This window comes from Heliconius melpomene, chromosome 19, assembly GCF_056956725.1.
Source record: "Heliconius melpomene rosina isolate 202511_hmr_F chromosome 19, ASM5695672v1, whole genome shotgun sequence".
Lineage (NCBI taxonomy): Eukaryota > Metazoa > Arthropoda > Insecta > Lepidoptera > Nymphalidae > Heliconius > Heliconius melpomene.
The window spans coordinates 10,060,496-10,077,955 of record NC_140407.1 but is presented as its reverse complement, the minus strand read 5'-3'; the positions used below and the strand labels follow the sequence as shown (position 1 = coordinate 10,077,955).

Genomic DNA, 17,460 nt, shown 5'->3' with positions numbered 1-17,460 from the left:
TTTATTAATTACTGTCTCTATCGTAAATTAAGATCGTTATTAAATATATAATTCGTAAACACTGATCGAAATACACCTACTATATATTTATTCTTCAAATTTTGCAAACGAATTTTGTAAACGAAAACATAATTAGTAGTTTATTTATTGACCTATACAGTAGCTTTCCAGGTGTAAAATAAGAAACATCTAAATTTGTATAGCTGACTTCTTGGCTTTTTACTAATGCGGTTAATAAAAGGTCAACATTCTATTAAATTTATCTTACTCTTAAAGAATGAGTTCAATCATGCATTAAGATTTATTTAACTATAACTATGATTGTAATTATATTATTTAACCACACAAACATATTTTTGTATTAAAGAGATATTATTATAATATTTTGAAACCTGGAAATATTCTTTCACTTTATGTATTGGCAATTATTTCCATCCCGAAGTGTCTAACTAAGCGATTCTGGCTGAGTAAGTAGATATTTTCGTCCATCGCTTGCTCGTTTCTGCGTAATGTCCATTCTCGCTGGTATTTACACCGATAGCGCTTTGCCTCGTATAAAACACGTAAGGTGACTCAGTAGAGCTTATTTTGTTCCCATCATTTGTGAGAGAGCCATCTAGTGACAAACGCGTCAAACTTGCGAGTGGCTAGTGTGGTTGTGCTGTGTTTTGGAAATCCTTACTTATCAAAATGCCTGGACGTCCTATTTGGCAGGTAATAAATTTACTTGCATTTACTTAATTTTTGCTATAAACCAAATTAAACCCAAACCCAATATTCAAAATTATAACTCAAATCTTATGATTTGATCCAATGCGTAGACGTGACATTAATAAGCCTACCTTAAAATATCAGGTAAAATGTCACGTATCAAGTCGTATTGCACTTACTTTATTAATTTAATTTTATGTAATTATAATATAGGCATATTACAATTTTAATATTACAATTTATTAGTTCTGTTCATCTAATAGATTAAATAAAAAAACTACCAAATTATTGTTGATATCAAAAACTTTCAAAAGCTTTTTAAGAAAAACACAGAAAGTAATTACTTATTAAATTTATTATCACATTAGAAAGAATATAACTACATAATAAACATACAAATATGTTTGCGAAATACAAAATTCACATAAAATATATACTGATTCATTCCGTCGATCTATTTTAACAGAAAATCATTGGTTAAGAATACAAATATATTGCTTAGTCTAAAATATCTACATAATTACAATAACCTAACAGTCAATTTTATAAATAATTTTTTAACAATAATTTCTTAATTGTTAAATATTTTTTTATCAGTATTTTTATTTATAACCGTTTCAATATCTCCAATCATGAAATTCGCTGGTAAATTGTGGAATATTTGTTGAATGAAGCCCAGTAAAATATCTTCTATAGTCTTTGATAAGATCGGCCGCAAAGACTCGGATACTGGTCGCCAATTTGCATTCAGATAAGCGTTAGTGCTATCCTCTGAAAATAAAATTTATAAAAATCATGTAATTAATTGTATTTATATTTACTATGTGTATTCATTACGATTATATTTTTAACTCATATTAGCTGTCTCTTGTTGGAAAATAAATTATAAAACAATTTTATTTAAAATATTAAAAAGACACAAAAAATATTAAAATAAAAATAATAATTTTATTATAAAATTTAAAAAATAAATTTATCATAAAATCATTATACCATAACTGACTGTCAAACTTATACATCGCGGTAAACTTTATAAATTTAAATAAATACAAGAATTGCAAAATCTAAGCGAATTGGCAATAACTGACGCCCAAGGTCATCAGCGACGGCGTCTCACAATGTTTCAACGTTGCAATTTGTAACATGAATGTACTAGGATAACAGATTGAGCTAAGAGATTGTATAGACGCATGTATAGTAGCGCCATCTAATATCGAGTAGCGAAATAAGGTTAGTTTTGTACAACAGAACTAGATGTCGCTAGTGATCTATATAATGCTTACCGAGCGACGATATACCGTCGAACAAATTACTCATATGTAATTTTAATCCCCCTATATTATATTTTACGTGCACTTGAGTAACATTGAAGAATGGTAGGCCGTCTTTTTCATAAAGCTTTACGTCGCTTACAATGTCTATAGTCATATTACCTAAAAGCAAAAACATTTAATGTATTAAATTTAAATTCGTTTTAAAATAAAATAAGTGGGTACCAATACTTTTTTAAATATTTATATCAAACTTACTTGGTTCAAACCAACATAAACCGCTACCAACTAAAGGAATTAACAAAATTTTTCCTCTTAAATCATATGTGCCTTCTATTCTTATTTTTGGAACTCGAACTCTTGTATAAAAATCGTATGACTTACTGTGCACCCTGAAAAATACAATAAAAATTAAATAACATTCTGAAAATCTAAATATTACGATTTAGTAAAAGCTGTAAATACTTACTGACTCAATAATACCTCAGTTTTCCCAAAACCTGTTACCAACACGTTATCAAGCGCAGCATTGACATTAACAGGTCCTTCGCCCTGAAGTATTCTTATTTTCGGAATATTTAGAGGATCTATAGGAGGCAAATCTATTTCTGGAAGACCTGAAATAAAGAAAAAAGATATTGCAAAAAAAAAATTGTCACTGCCATAAGTAAACAAGATGAAGAAATAGCACTTTCGCTTTCTGCTTATGTCGTATACATGTTTCGTAATTGAGGCTGTGCCACGAGCTCAGTGCCTTATGACATGCTTAAAATTAATTTGTTATCTCTTTAGACTCATGCTGATACATTATATTTTACATAATATTGTGAATCATTGCAATTTGATATGGCACTTTATGTCTATAGATATATCTTCAGCCAAATAATTACATACTAATAAAACATAGACATGAGGCTAGTTGTGTCACAGGGGTAGAAGCATGTAACTGTAAAGGTCACAGGTTGTGGATTCGATTCTTCCTCGAAATGAAATATTAAATATTTCCATTTCCTCGCTCTGGTAACAAGGCAAAATGCGGCGTTGAGTTCCTCCACTCAAAACGCATTGTCACCATAATTCGGCGGTACGTGGGGAACATAAAGCTCTTAATTGGAACTGAATGTCTTAATAATAGGTTCCCTCAACCTACCTTGTTAAATATGACATAAATATGATAATTTGAATAATATAGGTATTATTAGATTTATTGAAAGAAAACGGTAAAAATGTCTTAAATGTCTTACGGTAACTGTACTTAAGTAACAAATTCGTTCACACATTTATTTATAAAACATAATAGTCATCCTTAAAGTTATCTTATCGCAGGGTAGGCTGAGGGAACCAGTGTTAAGACGCTCCGTTCCACATTTTCCGTCAAAATCTGGAGGTATTGCGTCTTGAGTGGTGGAACGAACATCAGAGCGAAGAAATGAAAATATTAATTAAATTAAATAAATATTTAATTTTTTCGAGTGGGAATCGAACCCATAACCAGTCCCGTTAACAGTCACACACTTGTGCCCCTGCACCACGACTGGCCTCGAGTATATTTACTACAATAAAGTACCTAAGCGCAAACTGCATTTACGTTGTGCAACGGAATACACGGCGTCGGCCACTTACGAGGCTGTCTAGCCTAGAACCGCACATTACCTACTTATCCGTAATACTATCATTAGAAACGATGCGTTGTAAAAATAGCATACTAGCTCGTGTCTTCAACACTTCTTGTTTACATAATAAATATTTAGAAAAAATATATAGAGGACAAAGAAAAATAGGAAAAATCGAAAGAATATTCAATTAAAAACCGATATCTTAAGTAGCTTCCTCATAAGCGTTAAATATTACATATTGTTGTCCAAAATAAAATATATATTTATATGTGACTCTAGTATCTCACCTGGTCCCAAAGCTATAAACAACTTTTGTACGGCTTCTGTAGAACAATCATCGAAGTCTGGATCACTTTTAAGACAAGTCTGGACGAAACTAGCTGAAAGTAAATGGAAATTAAAACAATAAAATACGTAATTCTACATAATATCAAATAAATATTTATATTAAAATACATTAATAATGAAAATAATTTTATTCTAGGAATAATATGTATTGCATAAAGTTACTTTACACAGCTTTATGAATATATTAATATGTAGATACAAAATAATTAACCTACTTTAAAAAACCTCCTCGGTTATCTATTCGACTGTAAGTTTTTTTATTTTAAGAATTTGTACATATATCATGTTTTTGTGGGCGGCGTAGAGCCGTTTGCGAGTGTATATATATCTGATGGTACACCATAATTGTAGGTTCAAATCGTACTTACAAAAAGGATTTTTTGAGATACAGAGTTTTTTCTGGTTGAGGTTAAAAAAGACTAGTAAATATAATTAATGTGAAAAATTAATTAAAAATAATATATTACGAAAAAATAATTAAACATAGAAAAATATATTTAATAAATAATTAAACTTTAAATGTTTAAAACTACTCACGTTTCGTTTTGTAATATTCAGCAGTTGTCGCTGAATACAACACAAACACCATAAACAATTTGGACAACATGATTTAATTGAAGCGACTAGGTCCTATCGTGGGCCCCGAGCAGGCTGCTCGAGGTGGTCGGTAAGGACTGTGGCAGAGACTGTCTTCGAGTTACTTGCTGTTACGCGAAGTGGGGGCACAACGCAATTGTCAGCGCAAATAAAAGTTAAACTTTGCCCTTCCAAAGTTGGTTCAAAAGCACCTATATACCCCTTGGAAATTATATCTCATTTCTATAGAGTCTAATGTTAGAGTATATAAGATACGAATACTATTGTTAACTATCTACTTCGATTACATAATGCTTTTGAAGCGTTTTTGTGAGTCTTTATTATTAACTAGTGGACCCGGACGCGGCTACGCCTGCTTCAACTATAAGAATATTTATTAAATATATTCATGAAATTATTTTCAATTTTCAATAGAATTAGTAAGAAAATATAAGCTTAAATAATCAAAAGAATAATAAGTAGATACACATTATTAGAAAAAAATATCTGAGTTATTGAAATTAACCAACAATAGGATTAAAAGTAACTAAAGGATAGGTATTCTCAATATTAGAAAAAGTACCTAAAGTTTTCCGTGCGTGCGTACATAGATATCGACTCTACGAAATATCTAAACATTTCTCTCTATTAAGTAGGATAATTTTAGCGAGCAATATCAAATAAAATAAGAAGAGAACCAAAGTGTAGTTTAAATTAATTATAAACAGCAAATAATTACATAAACATTTACAATAGTTCGAAAATGTATGAAAATTTATAAAACCGTCAACGTCATCTGCCCGTTCGCGTCGGTCATACTCGCCTACTATGCCGCCCGTAGGCTAGGTCATTCCGAATCAGTGACATCTCCTTAATTATTTATTAGAATGTTATACAGCAAACTATAATTTCAATCTAGATAAAATGCTAAAAGTGACTATTATATTTATTTTCCTAAGGATGAATATCAAAATGTCGCGGTAACGGTTGCATAGCGACGCGACGGTTGTTATTAACATGGCAGAATAAATTGCATGTCAAATTAGAAAGTATTTTAAAATATATTAGTTTATATGTGTAATGTAATGTTATATAGCCTATAGCACTTCGGAAGAATGCAGCTTTCATACAAAACAAAAACAATGAAAATCGGACCAGTAGATCCAGAGATCTTAGCGTTCAAACAAACAAACAAACAAACAAACAAACAAACAAACAAACAAACTCTTCCGCTTTATTATATTAGTATAGATATTTAATTTTATATTAGGTTACGTGATAACTGTAACGTGTTCAATGAAAGAGACACATCCTCTTTTGCAATATTGCCTCATAGCTTCAGTCAGAGATTACCTGCGAAGTAGAAACTAGCTATCAACACCAAGTTCCTGTAAAACTAGTTATTCTAGTTAGTGGATCGTCGAAGCGCTGCATTCGTAACAGAAACCCAGTAACAGATAATAAGTGTTACATTGGTTCCGTCCCATCGACTCCTTGAACGCGATTACTATTTGCTAACCGTTTTTTAGTACTCTTTCGTATTGTGTGTACAATTTGTGTTTAGTTTAAAATTTACTTTAAATTAAAAATCACAGAAATATGTCCATATAAATTAATAATATGGTTATAATCAATCCTACGTGATTCCTGAGGCAGTCATGGCGCGACGGTTGTGAATTCGATTCCCATTTGGAGGAATTAATTATTTTCAATTCCTCGATCTGGTTACCAGATAAAATGCGGCGTTGAATTTTGCTGTTGAACTGGTAATGTCTTAAAAATTTGATTCTCTCTGCTTATCCTGCTGTATGCGCTGATGAAGCTGCTCTATAATCCTACGTACTTATATTATTGATATACATATTTTATTATTACGGGTATTTTGGATTGTTATAATATTATAACAATCCTAAATACTCGAATTATCATATAAATATTATAATAAACGTATTGTTAAAAAAGGAATTTGAACCTATATTATTCAATTTATATTTTTATAAGCAAAAAATTTGCACTTCTAAAGTGAGAAAATTATTTAATAACAAATAAGGATGACTTGTGAAATTATTACATTAGTGGGGTAGCATAGAGAATGGCTTTATGAACTTAAAGGCGGCCTTGAACAGTGAATGGTCGATGTTTACACAATTTCGTGTTCGGGAATAGGGTAAAAAGCTTATTATTAGTTAACGCTTACGAATTATAATATTTCTTTACTATATGGAAATATTAAATATTGTTATGAGGCCAGTCGTGGTGCAGGGGCACTTGCTCTGGTAACGAGGCACAGCGCGGTGCTGGGTTCTGCCACTCAACATGTATGAAGCTAGGCATAGTCTCCAGAATTCGACGAAAATTGGGAAACGGAAGTGTCTTAATGGGAATGAAGTGTCTTAACACTAGGTTCCCAGGTAGTTCCCGACCATCCTGCCTTGTGCGGGCTAAGCATGAACCAACAAAATATTACACTATAGTACAAAGAAGCAAGATAGCATCAATTAAAATTATGATTAGCATTTACTTGTGCTTTGTACACTATTTTTTATATTCATTATATTCATTTTTGAATGTAGTTTAAAGGTACATCATAAAGCAATATAAACATTATTATTATTCCTGACTCCTGAGTCAACGTTCCTATGCCAGAGAGCCCACGCGACATTTATTCCTAATGATTAACATATAAATCATCACAATAGTGAGCAAACACTAATTACAAGAGCTAGCTTGTATCAAGGTTTTACAGTCATATGGATTTATTTAACATCCTCGCGAATTGGCTTGCATTCAAAATAAACAAATCATATACTGGCCCACGCTATTTCTCGAACTTTTGCAACATCTTTGTGGTTTATGCTGTCCTGGTACTTGTACTTTTGCTGAATCGTGGGATGAATCCATCTTGCAGCATCCATTTTGTCCAAATGTTTGTTTATTTATCCAAACGACTTCTAATAAATAATTTAAGCGATTTTGAGTCTATTGTATCTCATCGTGGTTTTTTATTCGTGCTCGGTAATAATAAATCATTTATATATATTTTATCATTGTTTTATGTTGTAACTATTGTTTTTTATTTATTATTTATAGTTTTAAATATCCTGCATACAAAACAAAAGGTATTAATTATATTAATTAAAGGTTTACTATTAATTCAAAAAAACAGTGCTTTAATATTTAAGTTTTTTTTTAAATAAGAAATATACTGACCGCATTTTTTAAGTTATTTTAAAAAATCAAAAAATACTACATGTACCTATAGAAATTGTTTTGGTTTTTAGCTTCCGCTTTGTTCCGCATATAGCAGAGCAATCTTGAGCGGGAAATTTAAAATAATTAATTCGCCTTAGAGTGGATCGAACCCACCACCATCGTATTTGGAATCAGATGCCCCACTGCGCAACGACGGCCTTAAATCGTTTAAAAGAAATAATTTTCCTTTTATTTTAAAACCACAAATTTAAATAAATATAAAATGGATTATGTACTCGTATCTACACCAAACATAATATAAGTCGACAGAACGATGAAGCTCCGAAATCGTTGCGGTTATTTTTGTGTTTCAAATCCGTTTTATTGCTTGTAAATAGGTTATGATAAGACACTTAGCTCATAAAAAAATATATTCATTTTTTATTGTAGAAACTTTCCAAGTAGTAGGTTAGAGTGACAGAAAAAATAAAACATATATACAATAACAATGTTAAAAAATAAATTTACCAGGAAGGGACCCCACCCTGCAGGGATCCAAAATTATTTCAATGAAACTTATAAGTTTGGAACCTAACCCTAACATTCTGTCAAGTACTTTTCATTCCTTTGACAATGTATGCTGTACTATTTCATCTTTCTCTGCAAAATAAAAACTATAGAACAGATATTATATTTAAGTTATTTTTTCATTCACACTATCTGGTAAGTACGTCATCAGTCAGTTATTGAATGTTGGGATGTTTTTTTTTATTACATACTGTTGAATACATCTCTACGTAGTCAAGTTAAAATGGATGGTAAATACGTGTATGGTTAGCATAATATAATTTACACGAACGGAATCGCCGGAATTAACTAGTCTCTTATACAAGCAGTAAACGCATAAGGAAACTGGGAAATGGATCATAGAGATTACCGGAGAAATCTGGATCAAGGCCGCGCGTTTTCCTTATTGCTAGAGCGAAAAAATTAAAACATTAACTTATAAAGCTCCTAGGAGCCTCTAACTATTTTAAAATAAAAAAATACTTAATTCTTACCTCATCACACACGATAATTTATGACATTTAAAATGCGCGTGCGCTTATTTAATTTTAAATGTTGACATTTGCTGAGTACATGTCATGTAAGTTTCTCGAATTGCTACATTACGCTTTCGCGCACATCTTATATCTTTAAACATTTTTATTTTTTTTATGAGTAATTATTACAATAGTATGTAAAATATTTAACAATTTATATATGTGACTTTATAATATAAATATTAAATTACTCATATATTAATTTATAGGTAGGTACATCAGACGCTTAATTTGTCGTCTTTCAGTAAGACACTAAATCTATTTAAACAATTCTTACTATCTAATTAACAAAAAAAACTCTTAAAATGGGTTTCATAAATATTTATTCTATCTAACATTTTATAAAAATGCCAAGCGAATTTTTTTGTCTAATATAAATTAGAAGTTATTTTAGGTAAATTAAAGCTTTGTTAATATTTTCACCCACACGTTAGCTAAACTTTTCATAAATGCCAAGGATTCGACTTAGGAAAATAAATAAAAAGTACATACATTTCTTTTTATTAAATAGTATAAAATATTTACAAAATTATATTATTAGTCAGGTAAAGAGGCTTTCGGAAAAAATAATTATTCTCTAATAAATAAGTCATAGCATTTTAAATCATTATATAAGAACTCAAATCACAAATCTATGAACAAAAAAAATAAACAGACACTCATCAGGCAACATAAAAATAACAATGACCCTGAGTTTAAAGATAAATTAGCTAAAAATTTCAAAAAAATGATTAACCAAATAATTATCATGGTGTCGACGCATAATTAGTGAGTCGATGACTACATGTGGCGGGTGTTGCCAAACCCGCCGTGGCCTGCTTGAGAGGCTCCCTTGTTGAAGCCCATTTGGAGGTTCAGCTCGGCATTATGCGCTCTGAGCTGTTCCTCTGTAAATGTTCTTTCGTTCTTGTCTGCCATTTTCGGACCAAGATGTGGGCCATTGAACTCTGGATGTTTTTGAGTCTGGAAGTAGTTATATAAGTATAAGTAATATATAATAATAATTAAAAAAATATATATTTTTATGTATATTGCGATTAATGATGAAGAATATATTTTTTAATAATCACTTTTAAATAGTGGCAAACGTTAATGTCGTTGAAAAAGAAATAAATAGAAAATAAATGTATATTAAAACAATTAATAATTACGAAGCAATTATTACACAATGAAATTATAATGTATCATTGTGAAAAAATACTCACTATTCTGCCCAAAGAGTATAAACACAAGGTGACTTGAGGAATGTTACGCCTTTCAAACAGATCAGCAGTCTGGAAAATTTCTTCCTCTGGAACGCCATATTTTTTAATGCCTGCTTGAAACCTGGAATTTGCCATGTAATGGTAAATACATATTGCCTTTGTAATGATTTTATTTTTTCGGTACTATATATTAAAAATAAATAAATATATTTGTATAATTGACCTTTGAATATTTTCCATAAGTTGGAAATTGGTTCCTCTCTCTTGAATTTTTTTGACTGATCCAGGAGCTAATTTGTTAATCAGCTTGCATAAAACAATACCATCCTTGAGTATGTCCTCATACGCTCCTTTTGGTACGGGTTCTCCTAGCACTGCGTAAATCCAGTTAAGGACTTCTTCCTCTTGCTCCTTGTTCCTAGCCTGAAACAACATATGCTTATGTCAGAGACATAAATAAAAGCAAGTGTTTTGAACTACCGCCATAAAATATCTGCTCCAGTGCCAAGTCGTTTGATGGTACAGCGACCGGATTCCAGAATCATATCCGAAAATAACGTTAACGCAACCTAACGGATGTTATCTAAATGATAATTCTGGAAATCTAAAAGCTTCAGAGTTAAAAGGCAATCACTCATTGTGAGATGGAAATTTATGTACATTGTATACAATAATAAACAGAGAAGAATCCCAAAATTATTGAAACAAGTAACAAAGCAAACATAATGATTGTCCGTTTTACGAAAACAAATAATTTTGTCTAAAATTAATCTTGAATTATTAACAAAGAAATATTATAAATTTAAAGCTAATTAAGCTTACAGGCATCTTGATATGAACAATTTATAATGAGCACTAATGAGACGAGTGTCCTGATCCGTATCAAAATGTGGACTGGTTGTGGATCCGCCCGCCCAGAGCCGGCCAGCATCGGCGGGGGCGGACGGCGGGCGTCATTCAGCCATTTGTTTTCAACGAACTAAAGTCAAACGCATACGTAATTATAGCTATTACACCATTGCCTATCAACCTACGATTGCATGATAAACCATTTCAGTATGGAGCTTTTAAGACAAGATTAATTTGTGCAATATTAAGCCAATTCGGTCTTGACTTTTTATGACAAGATTAATTTATGCAAAAATAATATATGTTAAATTTAGACTGGACTACTTACTCTATTTAGAAGCATTTATGTTTTTAAACAACTTATAATATAAAACCATCATTTATTTTTTTTATAATTCTACTTTAAAAAGTCTGTTGTTAGAGCTTTACTATATTTTTCAACCTTCACGTTTGACGTTTTGGACTATAATACCTAACTAAAGTTGCAACTTCTTAATGTTACGGCTAATTTAAAATTTACTCATTAACATGTTCGATATATATTTCATCTGAATTAGAAATAAAACTATTGCAAGCATGTCCTATCTATTTTAGGAATCTAAACTAAATCACCGTTATAAATATAGAAATCTGAAGATTTTGACATTAAATACTTGCTTTTGATCATTTACTTAGATAAGATATAATAAGATATCATAATGAAAATATACCAAATAATAATGAAAGTAGGTAGATAGAAAATATTCTAACATCAATATATCAAACTAGCGGACCCGCGCAGCTTCGCTTGCGTATTTAGGAGTGAATTCTAGAAAACCATGAAACACATGTTTAATGAAATATTTTTAAGAGTCTAAATATCAAATTTTATAAAAATCGGTGGCGATTTAAGAATTTTTCCATACAAACTTTCAACCCCTTATTTGCACCCTTAGGGGGAGAATTCTAGAAAACGATGAAACACGTGTTCAATTAAATACTTTTAAAAATCTAAATTTCAAATTTTATAAAAATTGAACCCCTATTTCACCCCTTTAGGGTTAAAATTTTTCAAAATCCCTTCTTAGTGGATGTCCAGATTACGAAAGTAAACATCTGTCCAAATTCCACGTTTCTACGCAGAGCGGTTACGGCTGTGCGTGCGTCTTACCTCAGTCAGTGAGGACAAGTCCTTTTATATATATAGATATAAATACTTCAAATTGGAATGCCATTTATTATAATTTGAAACGAAGCGCATCGATGCAGCTATTATCATTACAAGGTTGTCACAATAAAATTAAAACATTTGGTATCCTGCACACAGCACGGTAGACAGAGGGAACCTGAGAACCTACGGGAATCGAACACACAACCTGTCGCGTTTACAGTACCGCGCTTGTGGCGCTGCGCCACGACTGACCTGAAAATTAGACAATTATTCAAAAATACGATTGATAAATTAACTGAGATATCTATACTCTTCGTTATTTCGTTAGCAACAACTAAAAGCAATAAAAATAGAATTAAAAACCAGATCGTTGTGAAACCAGCAAAATATGATTAATTTCATAGTGTTTCCGGTTAGATTAATCTGTACCTATACGTATTTTATAATCTTGAACTTTGGTTTCTGTTCTTACCACACTGAAAAATTAAATAATAGTTAATTATATGTAGTATAAGCACACTGACAGTCTGTCCTTAAACGCGAGGGTTATGGGTTCGAATTCCTCACGGGGGAACATAATTATTTTGTTTAGATTTCCTTGTTCTAGTAAGACAAAGGGCAGCATCGGCTAAAATTCGTGGGGAATACGGAGATATTTGATACTAGGATGAAAGTTCTTTCTACTTACACTTCTATATGCAGGGTTAATGCTGAAAAAATCGATTCAAATCCGTGACGTAAACGTAAAGGAAACGCGACGGTTGTTAGTTCGATTCCCACTCGAGGAATGAAATAAAGTCTTGATGTGAAGGACAAAAACTTAAAAACTAAATTCCTAGTTTCCCTCTGCCTACCCTCTATTGATTTCTAAAATGATTTCTAAAGCCATTGGATTATTTCTTTTTTATTTCTCTGGAAAAGCTTTTTCATTCAAAAGACCTTGTCTGATTCTCATTAAACGAAGACCGGATTAGCACAACACATCTGTGAAATATTTGTTTGTACGTTCGTCATTAATCCAGCAATAATCTAATATTAGAATATTTTCGAGTGCACTCGGTGATGTAAGAAATAACATTGTCGAAACATTTTATGTTGAAATAACGCGCAAACATTTTATTTTGTGTTAGTTATTGTTGGTTTATTTATTTTATTAACTATCAATTATAAATTTATTTTAAATGCACACAATTTATCTTAACTTTTGCACATCGATAAAGAGAGCTCAAAGCATATAAGGACATACTTTGAAACGTTGAAATATTAATTTTTAATATTACTTGGAGATTTAGCAAAAGCAAACTTAAAGCAAAGGCAATTCATAGTAATGAGACTTTTTTTAGCTTCCCGCTGTATCCCGCACACAGCAGGGTAGGCAGAGGGAACCTAGTGTTAAGACACTCCGTTCCCCACTTTCTGCCGAATTCCGGAGGTCGTGTGTTAAGTGACAGAGCTCAACGCCGCGCTTTGTCTCGACACCAGAGCGAAGAAATGGAAATATAAATTTTTAATAAATATTTCATCTCCTCGAGTGGGGATTGAACCCACAACCAGTCGATTTTACAGTCCTAACGGCCTAAATATAAACATGTATACGAGTATATAGTAAATAAAAGATATAATAATAATTATATTAGATAATAAAAATACAAAATATAACTTGTTATGTATTTTAAAAGAAATAGCACTAATAAATTATATCGTATAAATAGCACTCTTGCACTGGCAATTGTCCAATTAAAATCAAACCACGCGCAGGCACGTGCTGGGAAACCCCTTAAAAATTTATGTAATTTATTATGATGATTTTTATATTTGTTTCATGTAAAAAAAAACAAAAAAATATCATTTTAGGTTAACAACTTATAACATATTTTTTTACCTGTTTCAAATTAGGTAGATTATAGTACCTATATATCTTAAATAAAAAACATAACATAGGGTATTTTATTCTTTATACAAAATTACATAATTATAAAAAAATATGTTATTTTCTGTTATTGAGAAGTAGAGAACAGTTTCTTAGGAGAGAACAGATTTTTAAGTTGAAATTTATTTTCTTTGAAAATTCTAACTTTAACCAATATTTTTATGGTATATAAATTGCTATAAGATAAAATTTGTTTCTTTCCTTCAGTGTGCTGGTAAACGCGAGCCTGAAAAAGAACAAGAGGCACAGAGGTGGATAGAAGCTGTGATAGGCGAGCCATTCCCAGCAGACCTGCCATACGAACTGGCTCTCAGGAATGGAATTATTCTGTGCAAGCTCATGAATAGATTGCAACCAGGCATTATCTCAAAAGTCAATGTTTCGGGTGGAGACTACAAGTTCATGGACAATATTAGCCAGTAAGATTTCTTTGATTTTAAAATAATATGCTGTGTATAATAATACGAAAAAAAAGGTTCGGTTTCGTATTATTATGTAGGAGTTCGGCGCTTGATGAAGGAGGCCTACATTCAGCAGTCGACGGCGATAGGCTGATGAAAAACTGTAGGATTTCGTTTTTTTAATGCTCCAAATTGTACTGAGATTTTTTTTTCAGATTCCAAAAAGCCTGTGCTAAATATGGTGTACCTGACGTGGACCTCTTCCAATCTACGGATTTGTGGGACCAAAAGAATATTGCGTTAGTTACGCAAACAATCTTTGCTCTAGGCAGAACGGTATTCACTTTTTTATGATTTTGTTTCATACATCACATAATGCTATAAAATAATGACGACATGTCGTTTTAACAACTAGTCTGTAGGTATTATGTAAAAATATAAAGTAATAATCAGCTCATTCAGCCGTCAATCAAAAAAGATCACAGTACATTATATAAATAAATATCCGGTCAATGACGTACATTTTATTTAATTTCCAGACATACAAACACCCAGAATGGCGTGGCCCCTGCCTAGGCCCGAAACCCGCTGAAGAGAATCGCCGTGAGTTCAGTGAAGATGTTCTACGTGCAGGAGAAGCTGTCATCGGCCTGCAGGCTGGTACGAACAAGATGGCGTCCCAGTCCGGCCAGAACTTTGGCGCTTCGCGTAAAATCATTCTCGGAAAGTGATGTAATAGTATATCAGCATGAGCGTCAGAATGGGGGTCACATCATCATCTCAGGATTTACTAAAAACCCTGAAAACAAAAAAAATCTTTACAAGAACATATAGCTGTTCAAAGCTAAACTTCAGGACCCTCTAAATACGCTCATGGATATCAGAAACAAAAAAAAAACGTTCACAGTTGTGTGAACCTTCTGTATTTATTCTTTTGATGTTTTAAAATGTATGTCAAGTAGTTTTTTAAGTTACATAAAAATGAAAAATACAATGATTTTATTATTCTACCTGTAGATATAATATATTTTAATTTTTGTATATTATTACACTAGAAAATTATAATCTAGGGTTTTCTTAATAAATTATAAACATTTATACTATTTTATTAAATGCTTATTTATTTTATAAAACCTAAATCAACTGTGATCTTTAATTGTAAAAAACAAAAATCGTTGTTTCAAATAAATTACAAATCATATAAGCATTATATAATATACGCTAATATAAGGATCAAATATATAGATAAATATAATTTTGTGATTTAATTGAATTTTATTTATTCCACAAAAATGCATGTTTCTATCTACATTTAATATTTGTTTTCGTTTGAGTGCATAATGAATATCCATTTTAAATTCTTAATATTTAATTAAAATTATCAATCGTTAAGCCAGCCGTTAGTTAAATAACCCATTTGATTGCAATGACAAGACATGCGAAATAAACGATAGATTTTTTTAGCTTCTCGCTGTATCGAACACATAGCAGGGTAGGCAGGGCACTAGAGGAGGATCTGGGAACTTAGTGTTAAAACACTCCGTTCCCATTGAGACACTTCCGTTTCCCCTTTTTCGCCGAATTTACCTTTGCCTCGTTACCTGAGCGAGGAATTGAAAATATTAAATATTTTATTCCCCGAATGGCCTTCGAACCCACAACCGTCGCGTTTACAGTTGTGCGCTACATCATATTGGCAAAAGATAAATTACCAAAGTAGACAGTAAATTTTTCATTGATTATATGAGATTCGTGAATTGACTTGCGAATTGATTGAATTATTTTGTTGATATTGAATTTAGTTAAATTTGTCTTATTTTATCTTACCTTTGTTATTAAAATCTACACAGTGTTTGTTTGTATCGAGTATCATGAAAGTATGTAAATATTTATGTCATCATCATTATCATCAGTGACCGCTGATTAAAATGATGTCTGTCCTGTCTTCTTCCACTGAGAGAAATCAAATGCAGAAAATATTCTACTAAGTAAATAAGTATATTATTATTAATAAATAAGTAAACTTATTATATATATATATATATATATATATATAAAGCGCAATAATACTGCTCTAATGGCACAGCACAGAGCTTGGTCTTCAACTCAACTGGTATAAGATAATATTAATTATAAACGCCATCTATGTTTGAAATAAGAAATGTCTACTTGACATAGTTAGGTAAAGATGGCGTAATAGTAAAAGAAATATTCAAGGTCACACATAGAGGTGTGCTACAACGATTTTTTAAATGTACATTACTAAATCGATTAAGTTACTTAATAAATATTTTATCCTACTATATAATTTTTTTTAGTCAGATTCTTTTCTTCAGATAATGTCAGATTTTGTTACTACAAATTAATGTTCAGTAAATAAAACTGATAATATCAGCACCAAATGACGAAACAGTATTTTTATATATTAAGACATATAGTACGACAATAACCGACATGGCACTTATTATTATTTAGACAACTAGTATTTAGTCATTAGAATTAAGTAGGAGTTACTTTATCGCCATCTTTTACAATATTGTCTTATTAAAACTTATTGTTATCGCCATCTTTTACAATATTGTCTTATTAAAACTTACAAGTGAAAAAAAATAAGAGATCAAATGTTTGTAAGTGCTGTATAGTATGTAAAAAATGTCATAGTAATCTCAAATATATATTTCTGTAAAATTATTTAAAACTTCAATAATAACACAACTAGGCGTCTGAATAATAAAAACAAGTATGAACAACATATGAAAGTGCTTAATACAAATAAATATATGTCATATCAGTAGTTTTTTTTATAATTATCTGCCAATCAACGCAAAACCTCACTATCTGCCAAACAACGCAAGAAAACTGTATAAATTACTCCGAATAGTTTTGTTTAAAGGTTAATTATTAGACATCAGCTTCAAAAATGAATATAAAGAAAAAGGCAGCTCACAGATAATACAATACTTATTACTTACGGTTAAATAGTCATTTAAATAAAATATTTAATTTCATCTGTCATCACTCCAAAGTCTTTTTTATGAAGTTATGCCAGTCTTCTTAAAGTTATTCGATTGTATCGATTAATTGCGCTTACAAGAAAATATGTGGATA

The 17,460-nt window shown here is 31.1% G+C and overlaps 3 protein-coding genes across 3 annotated transcripts; 1 reads left to right on the top strand and 2 right to left on the bottom strand.

The window, feature by feature from the left end:
- Positions 1-553: 553 nt before the first annotated feature.
- LOC146528690 (muscle-specific protein 20-like) lies at positions 554-15,417 on the top strand. Its single transcript, XM_085203594.1, has 4 exons — positions 554-714; positions 14,159-14,370; positions 14,568-14,688; positions 14,892-15,417. Exons 1-4 carry the CDS (start codon positions 691-693, stop codon positions 15,081-15,083), a joined length of 549 nt encoding a protein of 182 aa, XP_085059720.1. The 5' UTR covers positions 554-690; the 3' UTR covers positions 15,084-15,417.
- Positions 1,049-4,652, bottom strand: LOC146528692 (protein takeout-like). The gene is made up of 6 exons (XM_085203593.1): positions 4,484-4,652; positions 3,886-3,978; positions 2,452-2,599; positions 2,241-2,374; positions 1,995-2,144; positions 1,049-1,482 (listed from the first exon to the last, which is right to left on the bottom strand). The coding sequence occupies exons 1-6, from the start codon at positions 4,551-4,553 to the stop codon at positions 1,283-1,285; spliced, it is 795 nt and encodes a 264-aa protein (XP_085059719.1). The 5' UTR covers positions 4,554-4,652; the 3' UTR covers positions 1,049-1,282.
- On the bottom strand, positions 9,303-11,004 carry LOC146528691 (myophilin). The gene is made up of 4 exons (XM_085203540.1): positions 10,845-11,004; positions 10,246-10,445; positions 10,023-10,143; positions 9,303-9,780 (listed from the first exon to the last, which is right to left on the bottom strand). Exons 1-4 carry the CDS (start codon positions 10,848-10,850, stop codon positions 9,598-9,600), a joined length of 510 nt encoding a protein of 169 aa, XP_085059666.1. The 5' UTR covers positions 10,851-11,004; the 3' UTR covers positions 9,303-9,597.
- Positions 15,418-17,460: the final 2,043 nt, after the last annotated feature.

Excerpts from the sequence above, each read along its gene's own strand:
- LOC146528690 (XM_085203594.1), top strand. The coding sequence starts at position 691 with ATGCCTGGACGTCCTATTTGGCAG. Across the intron at positions 715-14,158 it reads CTGGACGTCCTATTTGGCAG|TGTGCTGGTAAACGCGAGCC; the intron begins GTAATAAATTTA and ends TCTTTCCTTCAG. Across the intron at positions 14,689-14,891 it reads TCTTTGCTCTAGGCAGAACG|ACATACAAACACCCAGAATG; the intron begins GTATTCACTTTT and ends TTTAATTTCCAG.
- LOC146528692 (XM_085203593.1), bottom strand. The coding sequence starts at position 4,553 with ATGTTGTCCAAATTGTTTATGGTGTTTGTGTTGTATTCAGCGACAACT. Across the intron at positions 2,145-2,240 it reads TTTATGTTGGTTTGAACCAA|GTAATATGACTATAGACATT; the intron begins GTAAGTTTGATA and ends TTTTGCTTTTAG. Across the intron at positions 1,483-1,994 it reads CGACGGTATATCGTCGCTCG|AGGATAGCACTAACGCTTAT; the intron begins GTAAGCATTATA and ends TTTTATTTTCAG.
- LOC146528691 (XM_085203540.1), bottom strand. Across the intron at positions 10,144-10,245 it reads CTTATGGAAAATATTCAAAG|GTTTCAAGCAGGCATTAAAA; the intron begins GTCAATTATACA and ends GGCAAATTCCAG. Across the intron at positions 9,781-10,022 it reads TATACTCTTTGGGCAGAATA|ACTCAAAAACATCCAGAGTT; the intron begins GTGAGTATTTTT and ends AACTACTTCCAG.